At 40.7% G+C, this 20,702-nt stretch overlaps 1 protein-coding gene across 1 annotated transcript in view; it reads left to right on the top strand.

Moving 5' to 3' along the window:
* Positions 1-19,251, top strand: part of LGMN (legumain) — a 45,569-nt gene extending 26,318 nt beyond the window's left edge. Inside the window, exons 3-14 of the mRNA XM_007055437.4 lie at positions 1,425-1,522; positions 2,652-2,733; positions 4,803-4,888; positions 9,004-9,079; positions 9,679-9,741; positions 10,755-10,821; positions 12,187-12,305; positions 13,013-13,102; positions 14,228-14,425; positions 15,164-15,334; positions 16,450-16,517; positions 18,453-19,251. Of these exons, the coding sequence (XP_007055499.1) occupies positions 1,425-1,522; positions 2,652-2,733; positions 4,803-4,888; positions 9,004-9,079; positions 9,679-9,741; positions 10,755-10,821; positions 12,187-12,305; positions 13,013-13,102; positions 14,228-14,425; positions 15,164-15,334; positions 16,450-16,517; positions 18,453-18,492 (1,158 nt within the window). The 3' untranslated portion in view covers positions 18,493-19,251. The remainder of the gene's footprint in view (positions 1-1,424; positions 1,523-2,651; positions 2,734-4,802; positions 4,889-9,003; positions 9,080-9,678; positions 9,742-10,754; positions 10,822-12,186; positions 12,306-13,012; positions 13,103-14,227; positions 14,426-15,163; positions 15,335-16,449; positions 16,518-18,452) is intronic.
* The last annotated feature ends 1,451 nt before the right edge of the window (positions 19,252-20,702 follow it).

Raw genomic sequence — 20,702 nt, 5'->3', positions numbered from 1 at the left:
AAATAAAAATATTGTTCCCACCCCAAAAAGCTTACAACCCTAGTATAAGACAATGGATAACAGATGGATATAGACCAGTGGTTCCCAAACTTTTCAGGGTCATGTCTCCTATTACCCCGGTCTGTACCCCACCCCCCCAGAGCCTGCTGGAAGCAGGTCCGTGGCTTGGAGAGGGGGATGCGGACAGGGTGAAGGGGGTTGAGGCTGGGGTCACAGCTGGGGGCCAGGCCAGCAACTGAGCTGGGTGGCACTCCCTCCCCACCCCACTTGGGGTCTGGCCCAGGCCTCAGCCACCCCCACCTCAACATTCCTCCATGCCCCCCCTCTCCCCCAGTGGAGTGCCTCCCAGAGTTTGGGGACCTCTGATTTAGACAAATAGATTAGGGTGGCGCAAGGAAACAAGACTCTATTGACTGGCATGATAGGCAGTGGTCTCAGCTGCCGACCCACTGTCAAGATTTTTGTAGGTATTATAGCAAAGAAAAGTTTTAAGGAGGAATTTGAAGGTGGATAATGAATTAGTTTTGGAGATGTTTACAGGGAGCTTCTCCCAAGCATGGAGGGCAGCCTGGGAGAAAGCACTAATGTGCTTGTTTGAAAGTTTAGCAAGTGGGTGATGGAGGCTGGTATTATTGGCCTATCATAGGTAAGAATTGACATTTCAATTGCAAAGGAGAGATAATAGGTAGGGTTGGGGATAGGCTGTGAAGGGCCTAGAAAATGAATATAAGCAGTTTATGTTCAATGCAATGGAGAAGAAGTCATCAGTGGAGGACTGCTAAGAGAGGGATGACATGGTCAAAGCGGCAGGCTAGTAGAAAGCCATTAAGCCTTTGATGACAGCTGTGTGTTCAGGCTTTCCGGAGGCTCTCAATCCTTCATATTTACAACTAGTTTCTGAAAGCCCATGCTGTTGCACGGGTGTCATTCAGAAAGTCATGTGTTTAAACAAACAAAACAAAACCACACAAACACCTGAAAATGGAGCCCTTGTTTCCCATACACTATGTTGTAGCGAGAAGTATTGCAGTTTGTACATGTTTCCCAAAGTCTGTGCACAGAGCTCGCCCTGGCCGGAGGGACACGCACCTTTTTGCAACCCCCAGCTTCTCTGATCAGCTGCCACGTTCCACCTGCCACAGAATCTTCGCACTCCAACATTCCAGCCTGTTCTCACAGGGACCAGTGATGCTAGAATCTGGTGATACTCTGAACAGAAAGAGCTCTCAGCCATGATTATAACTGTTTTCATCCCTTCACACTGACTTAAGACATTTTAGGCTTCAGAGTGACAATTGTGAAATCCTGTTACTTAGATGAGGATGTTGGTCCGGAGTTTCTTTTAGACAAAATCTTATAAAGTGATTCTCTTTTGTTCCCAAAGATTAACAAGGAATTAGCAAGGACATTCTGCTCTATTTCAGGCTGATGTATGCCATGCTTACCAAATTGTACACCGAAATGGAATTCCAGATGAACAGATCATTGTCATGATGTATGATGACATTGCAGAAAATGAGGAGTAAGTGAAGAACATGGCAAGAATATTAAACCATGTATATTTTTTTTCTGTTCCATAGTTAGCAGTAGTACTTTGTGTGTATGTAGTATCTCAAAAAGAAGAATCCTAAGCACTTCACAGAGTATGTACAGGGACCACTTCACCCATCACTGAAATGAGTTCACTTTAGGATGCATACCTTGCAAATTTCTAAATTTCAAGAGTAAGATCCTGATTTCAGTTATGGCAGTGTACATTCAGAGCTCCGTGATTGTTTACTTGTTTCACAACATGCAAAAGTAAGTTATCTTAATTTTTATTATACATAGTAAAAATCGTCTGTTATGTAGTACTTTACAGTACAGACATGCCTATATAGTGTGGATATCTTTAAGGGCCCTTGTCAGCCTGTTTAGTCCCCAAAGCATACTTTCCATAAAAAAGGAAATTCCCATGCATCATCTGATTTGGTACCTTTGGCCATATTTGCCTTTATAATACAACCAGCTCTTACATTGCACTTTTCACCAGTAAATACTGAAGTGCTTTATAAAGGAGGTCAATATTTATGTGCAGCTGCACCCAGTTTCAGTGATGGCCCTTCACTCTGGACTAATTTCAACACTCAGCTCTTACTTTTGGTTCCTAGAAGCTGTGTGGGCACAGTGACAGCCACACCTTAGTCAACTGCCTTAACCGATAAACAGAATTAGGTGACACTAGCTGGTTAATATTTTGCTATCAGTGTCTGCAATTACACAGCACTGGCAATGGTTCAGGTGTCAAAAGAGAATAAAACCATTTCAAAGCAGAACCAAAGCAAGGGCTACTTGAAGCACCTAAACTGATAAATACAGGGATTATAGCCATCACGGACCATGTCCTGCACCCTCAGAACAATTTACCTGGTCTTGCCACTGGGTTCATGGGCCTTGAGCTGGGCATATGTAATTGATAAGGCACAAAGACCTCCACATGATCATTCAAAAATCAGTTTTAAAGAGGTGATGCTTTTGTAAATAAATATGTACAAATATTTGGACTTGATCTTGTCGACGTTTCATGACCTTTTAATATTTTTCTAGTTAATTTGTTGGCGCTATACGGCATATGAATTATTCTTAATACATGTGTCCAACTTAATTTTCAGAAATCCAACCAAAGGCATCATCATCAATAGACCCAATGGCACAGATGTGTACGAGGGAGTGCCAAAGGACTATGTACAAGAGGTAGGACTGAAGTAATCTCTATTATTCAACCAATATGTTTGAGATTTAACATGACCTAGTGACCCAAGTAAATCTTTTTTCACCCCCCAGACTGTTAGATATTCCCTAATACATTTAGTATTAAGCCTCTGGTTGATACAAAGCACTGGAGCATGTTCATCCAGTTGGATGGCTTGGCCAACCTTTCCTAACTAGGATGTAAACAGAGGGCGTATTAAAATGGAGCAGAAACTATAACAATAGACTGTTCCATTATTTCTGCACCATACTCAGAGTGAGGGGAGGGGAAATCTTACAATTAAAAAAAAAATCATCAATAACTCAATATGTAAACATGTACTGATTAAATTTAACTGTAGTTTATGGCTCAGTAGCCCAATATCTGAGTAATTTACAAGTTGCTACTAAAAGCATGCTACACTGCATACTCCTTACTGTGGGATATAGAGTATGTACGCGCATGCTCCCCTAGCATAGGTCTGAAGAGCAGTGTAGATGGTGAAGCACTGCTTAGGTGAGTAGAGTGAGGACAAGCCTGAACTCTGTGGGTATATACTCTACACAGCTCTACATGTCCAAGCAGTGCCCCCCATCTGCATTGCTATTTTTAGCAGTGTAGTGTCCCTCTGTCTCCCTGCTGCCAGAGTCTTTCTGTGCCACAGGGGAAGGCTCTGGCATTGGAGAAGGTCTCTGGTGCGGGGAGGCAGCAGGTAAGGGCTCTGGAAGCTCCCATCTGTCTCTCCCCTGCCAGAGCCTTTCCTTCCCACAGTGAAAGGCTCTGGCAGTGGGGAGCTGCCAAAGTCTTTCCCTTCTGCCTCCCCACTGCCAGAGCCTTTCACTGCTGTGTGTAGCTGCATACCACAGTGACACAGCGTGCTTTTTACTGTGGCATGTAGCTACACATATCCTACACGCTGCCACCAGTGGTGTGCCATGTAGATGTACTTAAATAGGAGGTAGTCTCAGAGATCTGCGTATGCAGCCATAAAGGCTGTTGCAAAGAGCTATAAAAACAGCACTTAAATTTCTGTTCATACTGTCACCTGAGTGCTTATCTTCTCTACACTTCATTGAAAGTAATCATTAACTTTTCAAATAAAGACATTCCTAACTTTGTTAAAAAAAAAAAAAAAAAATTACTTACTTCACTGAATCCTGCCAGTAGTCAGAGACTTCTACTGGATAAATAATATTGTTTAGCAAATGTGGCTTAGGTTTTGTACTTGTTTAACTGGAAATGAGCAGCAGTAGCCCTTTGGTATCAGCTTAAATGGCAAGAACTTTTTGACAGAGTGAAATCTACTTAAAGGGATTGAGAAAAATCAGTTGCTTAACAGAGGAGGATCAGAACTGTATTGGATATAATAAATTTGGGATACTTTCAGGCAGTCTCCCATGAGAGGAGATCACCTACTGACGAGAAGTATAGGTTTCATTGTATTTTACACGTGCAATGACTGAAGCGTTTTCCTAGCTTCCTTCACTATGACTGTTGCCTGATTTCCAAGAGCAGCCATGATCTAACAAACTGCAGTGAGTGACCATCATGATTAAGGACTTGTCTACACCAGAAAGTTGTATTGGCATATTCCAAGGTATAAATTTAAACAGATACCAGTTATACCGTTATAACTATGTACATGCTTATTTTGGAATAGGTGTCTTTTTTCAGTTTAGCTTATGTCGCTTTAGAAGGAGGTTAAGCTAAACCAAAGAACCACTTTTATTCCAAAATACCTGCCCACATTGGGGTTTATACTAGTGTATCTATATCATTTTAGGTATACTGGTATAATTATACTGGTATAGTATAATTTCCTGTTATAGGAAATCATAGGAAACTTTCCTGTATAGACAAGCCCTTACAGGAAAAGAAAAATGCTGCATATGAAGATCAGTAATAATGGTTATCATAGGAACCAGCTCCCAAAGCCCACCCCAACAGCATTCCTCTGCATTGTAAAACACTTGTTGGTTCTGTCAGACAGAACCAGCCTGTCTAGGCGAGTAGATAAGGTTGACTGTTACTGCGCTTCATATTTAAATTTTAAAACTCTCTTGATCTGTAGGATGTTACTCCAAAAAATTTCCTTGCTGTTCTGAGAGGTGATGCTGAAGCAATGAAGGGCATAGGATCAGGAAAAGTATTAAAAAGGTAACATAAAAGTTGTGTTCAGGAAATGATAAATCATATCACATGGGTGGACACTCGTGCTGATGTTGAGTAATGGGATTTAAATGCAATCTTAGTTATATTGTTGTCCAGACTGAGGATTAGCAAGACTGGTCAATGGCTATTCTACATCTTTGGAATTAGTAATGTGACAATTCTACTTTTTTAGCAATCTAGTATCAAAAGTGTGTCTGTATCTGATGGATACCAAATATAGTGTGGACTGAGATCTAGATATCCACAATAGAGAGCAACTTGACTATTGCAGACAAGTTGGTGGAGAGAGAGGGGAACTCTGGCATTGGAATCAGGTGGAAGAAAGGAGAAAAGTTACGGAGCTGGACTGTATTTAAATTGGTCATTGCCACAGAGATGTAGTCACATGAGGCTTTGCCTACATAATTCAGGCTTAAAATATTCAGTGTATAAATCATAGAATCATAGAATATCAGGGTTGGAAGGGACCTCAGGAGGTCATCTAGTCCAACCCCCTGCTCAAAGCAGGACCAATCCCCAATCAAATCATCCCAGCCAGGGCTTTGTCCAGCCTGACCTTAAAAACTTCCAAGGAAGGAGATTCTACCACCTCCCTAGGTAACGCATTCCAGTGTTTCACCACCCTCCTAGTGAAAAAGTTTTTCCTAATATCCAACCTAAACCTCCCCCACTGCAACTTGAGACCATTACTCCTTGTCCTGTCCTCTTCTACCACTGAAAATAGTCTAGAACCATCCTCTCTGGAACCACCTCTCAGGTAGTTGAAAGCAGCTATCAAATCCCCCCTCATTCTTCTCTTCTGCAGACTAAACAATCCCAGTTCCCTCAGCCTCTCCTCATAAATCATGTGTTCCAGACCCCTAATCATTTTTGTTGCCCTTCGCTGGACTCTCTCCAATTTATCCACGTCCTTCTTGTAGTGTGGGGCCCAAAACTGGACACAGTACTCCAGATGAGGCCTCATCAATGTCGAATAGAGGGGAACGATCACGTCCCTTGATCTGCTCGCTATGCCCCTACTTATACATCCCAAAATGCCATTGGCCTTCTTGGCAACAAGGGCACACTGCTGACTCATATCCAGCTTCTCGTCCACTGTAACCCCTAGGTCCTTTTCCGCAGAACTGCTGGCAACAAGAAGAAAGCCATTCTAGCCATTCGGTCCCTAGTCTGCACTTATCCTTATTGAACCTCATCAGGTTTCTTTTGGCCCAATCCTCCAATTTGTCTAGGTCCCTCTGTATCCTATCCCTGCCTCCAGCATATCTACCACTCCTCCCAGTTTAGTATCATCCGCAAATTTGCTGAGTGTGCAATCCACACCATCCTCCAGATCATTTATGAAGATATTGAACAAAACCGACCCCAGGACTGACCCCTGGGGCACTCCACTTGACACCGGCTGCCAACTAGACATGGAGCCATTGATCACTACCCGTTGAGCCCGACAATCTAGCCAACTTTCTACCCACCTTATAGTGCAATATTCTTTAACTTGCTGACAAGAATACTGTGGGAGACCATGTGAAAAGCTTTGCTAAAGTCAAGAAACAATACATCCACTGCTTTCCCTTCATCCACAGAATCAGTAATCTCGTCATAGAAGGCTATTAGATTAGTCAGGCATGACCTACCCTTGGTGAATCCATGCTGACTGTTCCTGATCACTTTTCTCTCGTGTAAGTGCTTCAGGACTGATTCCTTGAGGACCTGCTCCATGATTTTTCCGGGGACTGAGGTGAGGCTGACTGGCCTGTAGTTCCCAGGATCCTCCTCCTTCCCTTTTTTAAAGATTGGCACTACATTAGCCTTTTTCCAGTCATCTGGGACCCCCCGTTCGCCACGAGTTTTCAAAGATAATGGCCAATGGCTCTGCAATCACATTCGCCAATTCCTTTAGCACTCTCGGATGCAACTCGTCCGGCCCCATGGACTTGTGCACATCCAGCTTTTCTAAATAGTCCCTAACCACCTCTTTCTCCACAGAGGGCTGGCCATCTACTCCCCATGTTGCGATGCCCAGCGCAGCAGTCTGGGAGCTGTCCTTGTTAGTGAAGACAGAGGCAAAAAAAGCATTGAGCACATTAGCTTTTTCCACATCCTCTGTCACTAGGTTGCCTCCCTCATTCAGTAAGGGGCCCACACTTTCCTTGGCTTTCTTCTTGTTGCCAGCATACCTGAAGAAACCCTTCTTGTTACTCTTGACATCTCTTGCTAGCTGCAGCTCCAGGTGCGATTTGGCCCTCCTGATTTCATTCCTACATGCCTGAGCAATATTTTTATACTCTTCCCTGGTCATATGTCCAACCTTCCACTTCTTGTAAGCTTCTTTTTTATGTTTAAGATCCGCTAGGATTTCACCGTTAAGCCAAGCTGGTCGCCTGCCATATTTACTATTCTTTCGACTCATCGGGATGGTTTGTCCCTGTAACCTCAACAGGGATTCCTTGAAATACAGCCAGTTCTCCTGGACTCCTTTCCCCTTCATGTTAGTCCCCCAGGGGATCCTACCCATCCGCTCCCTGAGGGAGTCGAAGTCTGCTTTCCTGAAGTCCAGGGTCCGTATCCTGCTGCTTACCTTTCTTCTGCAAGATTAGAAGCGCTGAGAAGGGTTCTGAGCTTTTATTAATGAATATTTTGCTGTACTACTGCAAAATTGCTAAACTGGAATGAGGTCTAAAAGGTGAACACAGCTAAACATTTCATTAGCCAAATTAAAAATTGCACTTTGGCCCATGGCTACTCATACATGGGCATTTTCAACCTGCCTCCCTCTTCCCCCCCACATAGTTGTAAGTAAGGGAGTGGATGTGCAGGGGTCCCAACATTTATTGCTACTCAGTAAAAAGACAGTAGTTAACCTTACTTGCATCCATGCATAGTTGCCATTTGCATGAATGGAACAATCTTCTGATCCCTGCGGCAGACTACACAATGTCTTCTGAAATCAAGGCCTTTAAGTATCCAATACACAAAGAATTTCAGAACCAGACTAGTACAAAAAAAATCTGAATTACATAAATAAATAAAATAAATAAAAAACAAATTTTAGCAGAATAGAGAAATAGTTGAATCCTAAATTGGATAAATGCAACCACATAATTCAGAGCAGCTTGGCCACATTGTAATTGTGTGAAGGAAGACGCTCATTAAGGGTCTTAACAACAATGAAGAATCTTTAGAATCTCTTCCTATTATTGCTATATCTTTTAGGTATGGAAGTCCTGTGTTAACTGTGTCTGGTACTGGCCTACAATATTCCAGATACATCAGGGGAAGATGAAAACCCATAATGCATCTGGTCCTATTGTGCATTACTGTACAGATGGCTTGTCTACACTTGAAACGCTACAGCAGCCCAGCTGTAACTGCACCACTGTGGCACTTCAGTGTAGACACTATTTATGCTGATGGGAAGGATTCTCCCATCGGTGTAGGTAATCCACTTTAATAGAGCATCAAGGATTAGAAGGCTAAAAATCCCATATTTGAGTACATTGCATTCTTTGAACACATTTAAAATGTACCAGTGTTTTCTGATATTTGCAGCATATATTTATGAAGCTGAACTAGATTAACCTGAAATTAAAAATAATCATGGAAATAGCTATTGATTCTCAGGTTTTATAAAACTATTTTACAAAAGCTTAATCTGGGACTAAAATGACCCAAAATGTTTATATTACAAGAATAAGACACTTAAATCCATTTACATTGCTAGTGTGAAAATTCTGAGCCTCTTAAGAGAGACATAAAATCATACAATTGTAGGACTGGAAGGGAACTTGAGAGGTCTTCTAGTCCAGTCCCCTGCACTCACGGCAGGACTAAGTATTATCTAGAAAGACCATCCCTAACAGGTGTGTGTTTTGTTCAGTTCAGGATTCCGGCTTCCTACTGCATTCCTTTTCTACTCATCCATCTCTTCCCATAAGTATCCAAAGTGTAGTACGTAATTTAAAAAGGCTGTATAGATGAGACTACATCTTCTGATTTATCTTCACAGATACCAGCATGTCTCAATACTATAAACAGGTTTTTATGTAAAGACTAAGCTGAAATGTTTAGAAAGTCAGTGGTTTCTGAATTTCTCTTCGCAGTGGTCCCAAGGATCATGTGTTTGTTTATTTCACTGACCATGGAGCCCCTGGACTACTGGCTTTTCCTAATGATGATGTAAGCATTTTATTTTGAACATTTTTAAAGTTACCATAAAAATAAATATTTCTAAATCTAAATTTCTTAACACACTATTTTTTCTTGGAAAGAATATAAGGGGCCATGTTCTGATCTCCCACTTTACACCAGATCTCAGTCTGGGACATGATATAAAATAGAATACTTAATGTTTGAAAGCTGAGGTCTAGATAGACTATTTATTCGTTGTGTGATTTTTATTGCTCAGCTTTGCAGTGCATCATTCAGACCTTTGTGGGTATGATTATTCATCTTGCACACTGTAGTAAATATTGTAACCTCTGTTTCCCGGGGGGCAAAACATTGGGGGCAAAAAATATAACTTCATGTTAAATTTGGACTTGATGATCACAGACTACAGTAAATCACTTATTTAAGTACAAAAGGGGTACAAGTGTGGATTAAATATTCAAACAACTCTCTTGTGAACTCTAACAATGAAAATATTTATATCTCCAAACAGTTAGAAGCAGTCATATATAAAAAGTAGGAATAATTTATTCTGATGAAATTAGTTTCTTCTCTTATTTATTTTGCTGAATTATGGTGGTATTAAAACAAGTTTTCTTATTTTACAGCTCCATGTAAAGGACTTGAACAAGACCATTTATTACATGTACCATAACAAAAAATACCAAAAGGTAAACAACAGTTTATCAGATATTAAATTAATAGAGGAACTAATGCAGAGGAAGCATCTTTGTGACATCTTTGGCTGCACTTCCCTCAATTGTTTAAACAATAAAATCATAGTTACTGAAGAGGAAGATGATTCAAAGCCTGAAATTTAGATGGATTGCCCATCTAAATGGGATATATATTCCATTTTTGGACCGTCTTCAGTTGCTTACTTTCCAGTTGTAGCATGTGATTTATTTGGATCAATGTTGAAAGGTTTCATATCCTGATTTAGCAAAGTCCTGTGACTCCCATATATTTTGATCACCAGTAGAGTTGAAAAACACCCACTATCACTTCACTCCTGCTTCTTGTGCTTTGTTCACCCTTGACCCTATGTATTATTACTGTAGGAACCCTGTGTATATCTTGTGATTCACTGCTGGTTATTGTTACAAAATAACAAGTCAGCTGAGGATAAAGGGATACTTACAAAAGCTAACATTTAAATTAAACAACCCACCAATTCTTTTATATAAGTGGTTTCTATTCCCATTTCAGCACAGGTGAAGTCACTTAGAGCAAAGAAAACTAATTGGTATCTATAGCTGTTTGATAGATTACCTTCTTAAATAAACTTTTTATTAATCATGTCAGAGTACTAGTTAGTTGTGTTTAGGTCTGTATAAGTGGTGGTGATGTCTCAAAAATACTGAGGCTACAGCCAACTCAGAATGGTATACTATTTCCAATTTAAAAAAGCTGACCAGCTAGTTGAATTCTGCTTGAATTAGCAAAAAGATCCATGTGAGATGTACATAGAAAAGTCATTAAGAAACCTTTTCAATGCAATTTTCTTCACTTGTTTCAGTTTTTCAAAGCAGGAAGTGAGCTAATTTGCCTTTATGTGTAGGACTACGTGTAGTGTGCTGTTTTAGTGGATTATCAGTAAGGACCAGATTAATTAGCGTCTGAAAGGAGTTGAAACTCTTCTCCAGTCCACTGTTTTTCCTAACATGTCTCACTTATTCTGCAGCTGGTGTTTTACATTGAAGCGTGTGAATCTGGATCAATGATGAACCATTTGGCTGATGATATCAATGGTAAGTGATCAGTCAGCTTTTTGGCCTGGCGTTTCCTAGCTTGAAATGGTCAAAATCTCTTGTGGCCAATGTGCTGCATATCCTGACTTGATCAGAAGTGTGGAGGGCAGTTCTGGGATTATTGCACCCACCTTCATGTGGAGGTTTAGCAGAGTATCAGGACTGTTTGGTTCTGTCATTAGCTCTGCCACCAACTTGAGACTTGGTTTTTGACAACCTCTTTTCTCTTCAGCCATCTGCAAAATGGTGTGTTACTCACCTACCCTCAAAGACAAGTTGCAAGGTTTAATTGATTATTTGTTAAGCATTTTAAGAATGTACCATGGAAAGAATTATGAAATGCAAACTGTTAAAAAGGCAGTAAAGTCTTCAGTTTTGGTGTCCTGCTTTTCACCATATTCTAACTCTTTTCTGCCTGAAACAAAATGACTTGTATATACAAAGAAATAACTATTGTTATATTGATATCACAAATGCTACATTCAACCTCCTTCAAAAATTCCTGCAAACATACAAAATATGCCATGCTATGTCTTTAGCTACTGAGGTCTTTTGGGTGTCTGAATTTTTCAGAGCTAGGATTAGGCTTCCTGTCCCAGTAATGGGATAACTTGCAGAGTGTTTTGAACTGGTATCCCATTGTATTAGAAAATACTTGATTGCTAATAGAACATTGTTGGATGGAGCTGTTCTAAAGGTTTTTTTTTTTTTTACCTTAGTATGCTCAATGAAGAGTGTTAATAATGTACAGTATTACTCCAGTGGCAGTGTTTTCTGGAAAAGAGGAATTTCAGGGATGTTAAATGAGACAAGGTGTGGGTGAGGTCGTATCTTTTAGTTTTACACTGAAGAAGAGCTTTCTGTAGCTCAAAAGCTTGTCTCTCTCACCAACAGAAGTTGGTCCAATAAAAGATTAAACCTCACCCATCTTGTCTCTGTAATAACCTGGGACTGACAGGGCTACAACAACACTGCATAGGGACATTCAATGTTATTCCAAATGAAATATCAAATTAATACCAATTGTTAGCATGCAGAATAGGCAGTTCAGCTGATCAGTTAAGAATCTATCCTTCAACTAAGATAGCGTTTGTATTTGCAGTGTTTTGAATAGAAGCTTTTGATCAAAAGCCTCTTTCCCCAACCTACACATTCTTCATTATATGCTCACAATAGAACACACAGTTGGTAAAAGAAAAAGAGCTTTTTCAGTGGCACCAACAGCAACTGTGGACAAAATATTAGCAGGCTGATTTTTCAGTTCAAAGCCCTGAAGTAAATGAATAAAATCCATGACATTCAGACAAGTATAGCAGACAGTTAAGTACCACTTAAATAAAGACTGCTCTTCCATTTGTCTTACAGTTTATGCAACTACTGCTGCCAATCCTAGGGAGTCTTCTTATGCATGTTACTATGATGATAAGAGACAGACCTACCTAGGTGACTGGTACAGTGTCAACTGGATGGAAGATTCTGATGTGGTAAGTTACTTAGATCAAATATTTGGTGCTTTAAATTTAAGACAATTATAAAGCTTTAAGCATTACAGTTTTTCTTTATACAAGTGTTTTTTATCCTTTAGGTTTTATTTAAGATTAAAAATTGTTTAAATTCTTAATCCTTAGTAATGTGGAACTGGATGGCTTGTAAACTTAAACACTTTACTGATAAATTCAATATTTGTGCAAGTTGTTCATTTGGACATCTTTAAATTTAGTTCAGAAACTTAATTCCTCTTTGATGGGTGTTGAAGTGGAAAAAATTAGAAACAGCCTAGCCACTAATTTTGAGTTCACTTATCCTGAAGTTACTAATTTGGGGCAACATCATGGCAAGCTTTTGAACATGAATCTCAAAGTGCAGTTACTGAATAGTGTATCCAAGTTTCCTTAATGATCCTTAAATATGAACAAAAGCTACTGCCATTCATTAAGTGTTGTTTTGAACCAAATTTACAGTAGTAACGAAACACTTCAGGGATTTTTTACTGCAGTTTGAGAAGATGCCATAGAATCTCAATTTCACCCAAGTTTCCTAACGTTTCATTTAATCTCTTTGAAGTGCTAATAGCCATTGCCCTGGTATTCACCTCCTGCTCAGGGGGAAGCTAAGGCTCTTCTAAATTTTCCTTGCATTTTTACAACAGCCATATTTTGATGTCTATAAACATATACATTTCTTCATGCAGGAGGATCTGAAAAAAGAAACTCTCCATAAGCAATTTCTGATAGTAAAGAAACACACCAACACCAGCCATGTAATGCAATATGGAAACAAAGTGAGTATTCATTTAAGTGGTTTCCAGGTCAAGTCCTTCCCATATATTTTAATCCCTTCAAAATTGCTGTACCCTGATGAGGGGACAAATCCTCAGCTTCTGAATATCTACCTGAAAAACTAAAACCTGCTCAAAAGCTAGAGAAGCAGAACGCAAGATCTGAATTTTGTAGCTCAGGCCTGTAGCCACTCATATCTAGAACTGCAGACATTCAGTCTCTGCATTTACTCTTCAGATTGGAAAATGCAAGACAGGAACCAAGAATTTCTCATTTCATCCTCTTTACCCCCATGTCCACAGCAGTTTGTCCTTCCTTCTACACGGTGAACTCTTACTCCTTCCTAATTCTCTGCTCACACCCTCAGAAGGGCCAGTAGCCATTTGCTGCTCCTCAGCCCCTCAACCTTTATGGGCATCTTGAGCACAGAGTTTCATGCTAGCCTCCTAGCTACTCTTTTGTTCTCTGCTGTTGCTACGGTCACGATTGCCTTGAGGCCTGATGAGAAAGCAGGGCATAGTGACCAGGCATGCAGAATAGAATGGGAAATTCCTTGTCAGGTTTGCCTTCTTGCACCAGACCTCACCTGGCTCTCTTCTCCTACATGGATATAGCAAAAAGAAATGTGGTCTATGGGCTAATGCAGGGAACGGAGCGTGAGGACACAAGGGTTCTCTTCATGATGCTGATTAACCTCCCAATGCTTCACTTTACCCATCCATAAAAGGGGTGTACTAGACATATTGCCAGAGTATTGTGAGCCTTAATAAATGATAATAAAATGCTTTGAGCTCTTTGGGTAGCAGGTGCCATAAACTGGCAAGTTATTCATAAACGCAATTGAAAGCATCTTATCCCATTGTACTAATAAAACGATTTTCTGACATGGTCTTCAATCTGTAAAATTCAGGCTGTTCAACCTGATGGCCTTTTGCCTTAGGGAACTTTGAAAATGAAGATTAGCCACTTTTAAGGCAACCTACTGCTTGTAAAACAATACTTACCTTCATATGCCTTCCGTAGCCAAGCGAGTTTAGAAAATTAACAGGCTTGCATGGCAACACAAAGGACCTCTATCTAGCAGAGATGTTTAACCTGTGTGTGTTTGTTTTCTTTCTAATGTGCAGAGCATCTCTTCTATGAAAGTGGTGCAGTTTCAGGGCATGGGAAGGAAATCCACTCCTATTTCACTGCCCCCAGTGGCACACTACGATCTCACTCCTAGTCCTGATGTGCCTCTTGAAATCATGAAACGGAAGCTGTTGGCTACCAATGATATTTATGAGGCTAAGAAGATTGCAGGGGAGATGAAAACACATCTAGAGGTAAAGCTAAAACTTCTAACTATTGTTCATAAGGCCAGATTCAGTTCCATTATATGGATGTAAATCAAAAGTAACTCCAGTGTGACTCATGGAGTTACTGCAAATTGACCCCAATTCATGACAAAAATACATCTTATACCAGTAACAGCCATTCTGATATTTTTCTCCACAATTATTTAAACTTTCGAGATCTATAGACAAGGCATCTTACCAAACGGGAATATAAACATGCAAAAACTAACCTACTAGATTGTACTGCCAGTGGTTCTACCACTAGGGGATATCCTCTCGCCCCCATAATTCTCGCACAAGAAAACCATACTTCAGAATGACTGCTTACTTTAGCCTTTCAGAGATCAGACTTTCTCCGAAATCTCTCTAATATCGTTATTGAAGAGCAAATACATTTTCCCAGAAAGCTGCTACAGCAAGTCTAGTCACGATTACTGTATGTTTCTCCCCCTTTTTGCAGGGAGAACTAATAGGTTAAATGGAGGCTCTATTGGAAGCCCACAACCTGTAACCTTTCTGATTTCCCTTCTTATTTGTTCATGTTTTATTAAGGGGCTGGCCCAAAAGGGACTGTAAGTTCAATGTTATTTCGTTTAGAAAACAGGGTATTTTTTAAAAGCCCAAGGGTTTTTTTTTTTTTTGAAAGACGGAAGTGGCATTCAGTTAATAGTCTCCAAGTTAGGGTCAGGAAAAGCACATTGTAAGTTGTCTTTGCTTTGTGTACAGGCTAAACAGATTATTCAGGAATCCATGCGAAAGATCATATTCTTCGTAACAGCATCCAAGGAGCGAACTGAGCAAATTCTGTCAGACAGACTGACCATCAGTGACTATGACTGCTACCAGTCAGCAGTGAATTACTTCAAAGCCCACTGCTTCAACTGGCACTCTCCCTTGGTAAGTGTAACGTTAACAAAAAAACCAATAGATTTGTCAGTTGGACAAGCACAGCTACCAAGATGTTCTTTCAAAGTCAGTTTTTACCAAAAAGGAAAATTGGGATTATTGAACACCCCTGTATTTTCACTTTAATAAAACTTGAGAAACATTTTCAGAAGTAAAAGGAAAGACACTCCGTCTGCAAGCAACCATCTACAAGTAACAAGATGATCAAAATAGAGGAAGGATTTCCTTCCTGCCTTTTACTGTTTTCTCCTTGCCTTTCAAGAGTAACAGGACATTCAATATTGGTTTTTAATCAACTCAATGCAATTAACAGCAGCCTTGAAATATAGTACCTAATGTATATAATTATATCCTACAAAGAAATCCCCTTGACTGTATGTTGTACACTACCTGTGACTGCCTACTACATATTATTTGGTTCTTGTTGAGTTCACAGACGTAGTTTTTGAGAGCTTTACTACAAATAATTATTTTTGTTACAGTAGTATCCAAGTCTCAGTCACTGTGCAGTGCCCCATTGAGCTAGGCACTGTACAAACAAGTAACAGAGAAATCGGTCCCTGTCTCAAAGAACTCACAGTCTAGGTGTCACACAAGACAGATGCAGAAAACAGACAAATGGGTGGGTTGAGAGGATGCAGCAACCGTAAAACAGAATTTAGTGGAAAAAGCAGAAGTCTTAAGTCATCACTTGTCTAATCTGTGAAGCACTGAGAGTGCTCAGCACTGTACATGAGACAAAAGCAGCTATGCTCTCTGCCTTAAGGAGCTTACAATCTAGAGACACCATCCAACACAAGGGGAGGTCATATTGGTCTACATTAGAGTTGTGGTTTCATTGACATTGGTTAGAATTATGAGTCTTGCATAAGAAGGGAATCTGCAGTGAGATCTGAATAAAGAAGATGGAATTAAGGACATTGTATGGCTGAAGGTGCAATGAAAAGTGTGAGAGAGGGGTAACTTTAGTCTGATGTTGGAATATTCCAACAAGGATGCAAATCATTGGTGTTAACAGCATCTACAAAGCTCTTTTACTTCTATCTTAAATAAAAAGAGGCTGGGATTTGACATGGAAATGGTTAATGTTCTTTGTTCAATTGCAGTACGAGTATGCTCTGAGACAGCTGTATGCCTTGGTCAGCGTTTGTGAAGGAGGATATCCTATTGACAGGTAATTCAGCTTGCAATAGCAGCCTTATTTATTGCCTTATACGCCGCGCTGATTAGGTCTCAACTGGAGTTTTGTATCCAGTTCTGGGTGCTACATTTGAGGAAAGATGTGGACAAATTGGAGAAAGTCCAGAGAAGAACAACGAAAATGATTAAAAGTCTAGAAAACATGACCTATGAGGGAAGATTGAAAAAACTGGGTTTGGTTAATCTGGAGAAGAGAAGACAGGGGGGACATAACAGTTTTCAAGTACAAAAAAGGTTTTTGCAAGGAGGGAGGTAAATTGTTCTCATTAACCTCTGAGGATACAAGAAGCAATGGGCTTAAATTGAAGCAAGGGCAGTTTAGGTTGGACATTCAGAAAAACTTCCTAATTGTCAGGGAAGTTAAGCACTGGGATAAATTGCCTAGGAATGTTGTGGAATCTCAGTCATTGAATATTTTTAAGAGCAGGTTAGACAAACACCTGTCAGGGATGGTCTAGATCAGTGTTTCTCAAATGTGGCCTCTTGGGCTGTGATATGGGGGAGGAAAAGTAGAGCCCTCTCCCACTCCCTGTTGCTCCTGGTTGCTGGGGCCAGCAGCAGGGGTTGGGCCCTGCCCCCATCTGGAGTCACCTGGGGCACAACGCTGGAGAAGCAGGCAGCCAGTGAGTTCCCCACCTTCCCATGGGTGGCGGGGTTCAGGCTTTGGGCTTAAGCCCTGGGGTGGCGGGGCAGCACGCTGTCTGTGGGGCTTCAGGCTCCAGCCCTGGGCTCTGGCTGTGCATGGCTTCAGGCTCTGTCCCTGGACCCCATCCTCCAGCTGCAGGGCTTTGGGCTGTGGCTGCAGGGCTTCAGGCTCCAGCCCTCCACTGCCTCCGGCAGCCCCGTCTCCCCAGACCCTCCGTCCATGGTTCAATTTGTCCCCAGGCTTGCCAGGGCTGATTAAGTCTGCTGTGAAAAGTGATACTTGTATGTTTATTAATATCACTTTTCACAACAGACTTACTAGCTAGCAATAAATAAATTATAATGATTTGGACATGTATCTGTGCATATTTATTTGGTTATCCTAAAGCTAATCAAGTATTTTAGGAAAAAGGGAGAGAGTGGCCACCAGCAAGAGTTGGTGGCCGCATTCTGAGGCCACCAAAAATTTTGTCCTGAGAACCCCCTTGAGCGCATGGGACTGGACTAGATGATCTCTTGAGGTCCCTTCCAGTCCTTGTTTAAAAAGCAGAAACTGATAATTTGTAAATGTTTGACTACCTGTTAGCTGCATATTTTTTGCTTCTCTGCTCAGTCTATTTTGTAAATAGTATTCATAAGGTACAGCTACACTGCACACTCCTTTCAGCAGTATATATAGAGTAAAAACACTACACACCCCCTCGCTCAGGTATAAACATCAGCACAGACAGTGAGGCACTGCTTAGGTGAGTAAAGGCACGACTGAGCCCTGTGGGTATGTAAGCTACACGGCTCTCTATTCCACAAGCAGCATCGACGCTGCTATTTTTAGCATTGTAGCAGTGCCTCCCTGCTGCTGGAGTCCTTCCACACCACAGGGAAAAGCTCCAGAAGTGGGGAAAAGGCTCTGGCAGCTTCCCACTTCAGGGCCTTTCCCTGCTGTCTCCCTCCACCAGAGCCTTTCACTGACACATGTAGCTACACACTGCAATGGGGACACAGCCCGTTTTTCCCTGCGGCGTGTAGATACACATATCCTACACTGCCACAAGAGATGTGCAGCATAGCCGTAGCCTGAATCTTAAAATGGCAAGACTGTTTTTGAAAAGGCATCTCTACCATAACTAGTCTTTATTTACATTATGGAGGCAGATACCCAATGAGTAGATACTAATTTCCTTATTTAAAACTATCACATTAAATGAATCTAAATAAGGAGAGACTATGATGTATTTATAATTGTTGTTGTTGTCATCTGTTGCAGAATACAACTGGCCATGGACCATGTGTGCCTTGGATATTAATGGAAACAACATTCCCATTAATAATCCTTACTAAAAGCGATAGCCTTTTTTGACACTGTAATCATCAGGACTACAAATGCATGCAAAGAGAAGAGAAATGTCAACCACTATATCAGTTTTAAGTAACGCAGTGGGAGCGGTGTTGGACACCACTGAACAGATTCAGCTCTTAAAAGCCTCCCATCTGACATTATGGACTTTATTGCATCCCCTTAGTATTTCGAATATAACTGGTGTTCTACAAAATGCATTTGGGCAGGGTTACTGTTACCCATGCAGCACTTGAAATGGAAATGGTTTGTTTCAAAGCCCAAAGCAGGCTACAGTAGCGTCATTTTTAAGAGTCTCCAGTTGAACACTACACACAGTCTATTGGGGATCCTAACTTTATGATTAAAATTTGATCTTCAATTATTTTGCATTTGAAACTTGATGAATACTAATTAGCTTTAAAAAGTGGGGGTTTTATTATTAATGAATTATGTTTCCAGTGACTGTTTGCAAACTGGTTGAAAAATGAAGAAGCGATAGTTTGTACATCAAGCTCTAAATCCTTTACGGTATAAAGAAATCAGTTGTACTTGAGAATTATCCAATTTGTAAATTGAATGGGCATAAAGTTGCACTGTTTCCCAAAGAATAAAAAAAATTGTCTAATTCTGTAACTTTTAGCACCATTATGTGTTATGTACACGCAAGTCTGCAAGAGATGGTACAGCACTTGGAATTATCTTTGAATAAAAAGAAAGTTGAATGTCCCATGGGGTTTAAGGCATTATGCTGTTGTGTCTTAACAAAAAACTTGTTTCAGGAGCTAAGTAGAAGCTTGTACATTTTGTGTGACTGACTGAAATGAACCTCCAAACTCTACACTTATAACCTGCTTAAAACACATACACTTTCCTCTCTTAAACAGCGTCCCAAACACTTACTTGAAGAAGCCACTTTCTACTGAGATGTCTCAATGAGTCATAAGCTGAGAGACAGCTATATCAAATTATAAAGTGCTTTGTAATAGTTTAAACTTCCCCATACCTTTCTTTCCTGTTCTTCATGTCCAGAGTACCATTGGAGTACTTCTCAAAAGAATGCTATAGATTGGATTACCAGACCTCCTTTTGCTCTTCTTGGAAAGGGAATGAGTGTGGGGGAAAAAACTAGGCCATTGTTTGGGGTGTGGTGTGGTTGGGAATTCTGGGTAGCCCTTCTGATAGGGGCAGGAGTTGCTTGAAATTCCATTTATATAGGGAGGAGCAAGCTAGAAGCATTGCTCCACTCTCAGGTTTCTGCTGCCTCCTGAAGAAAGGGTATAAGAGACAAGTTCCAGAGCATTTTTTAGAACAGGTGGTGACAGATGTAGGGTTTGCAAGAATCTATGCTTCAGTGGACATGAAAGAAGAATTAAGCCTTCATTCTTGCCTAAACATCAGCCTTCCTCTCCACCCCCCTTCTTGTGTCTTTTTAGTTGTGAAACTTTTACAGATGGTAAAAGTCTAAAAATAAAAATGAGACCACAGAATTTCAAAAGGCATGAAACATCCCTATCAGCATTATGGCTCCCTGACTTAATAGCGATAGAAGGAAAGAAGTGACATTCGAAGACCACACAAAATAAGGCCCCAATCCTGCAAGCTTTTACATGCTCACAGACCCATACACTTGTCTGGAGTCCCACTGAAGGCAGTGGGGTCTAGCTGCATGGAAAAGCTTGCAGGTAGGGGGGCTGTGAGACCAGCATATTGTGACAAGCATCCAAATTCCCTTCAAAACAGCAGTGAAAACAAAGGTTTCAGAGTAGCAGCCGTGCTAATCTGTATCTGCAGAAAGAACAAGTGTACTTGTGGCACCTTAGAGGCTAACAAATTTATTAGAGCATAAGCTTTCATGGGCTACAGCCCACTTCACTGGATGCATAGAATGGAACCTACAGTAAGTAGATATATATATACATACAGATAAGTTGGAAATTGCCATACAAACTGTGAGAGGCTAATTAGTTAAGATGAGCTATTATCAGCAGGAGGAAAAAACTTTTGTAGTGGTAATCAAGATGGCCCATTTAGACAGTTGACAAGAAGGGGTGACAGCCCATTTAAAGCCAGTGATTTGCAGGCTCTATTCCTGACACCCAGGAATCCTCACACCTTCTTGTCAACTGCCTAAATGGGCCATCTTGATTATCACTACAAAAAAGGATCTTTGATGATATT

This window comes from Chelonia mydas, chromosome 6, assembly GCF_015237465.2.
Source record: "Chelonia mydas isolate rCheMyd1 chromosome 6, rCheMyd1.pri.v2, whole genome shotgun sequence".
NCBI classification, from domain to species: domain Eukaryota; kingdom Metazoa; phylum Chordata; order Testudines; family Cheloniidae; genus Chelonia; species Chelonia mydas.
This window is presented reverse-complemented; position numbering and strand designations above follow the sequence as displayed.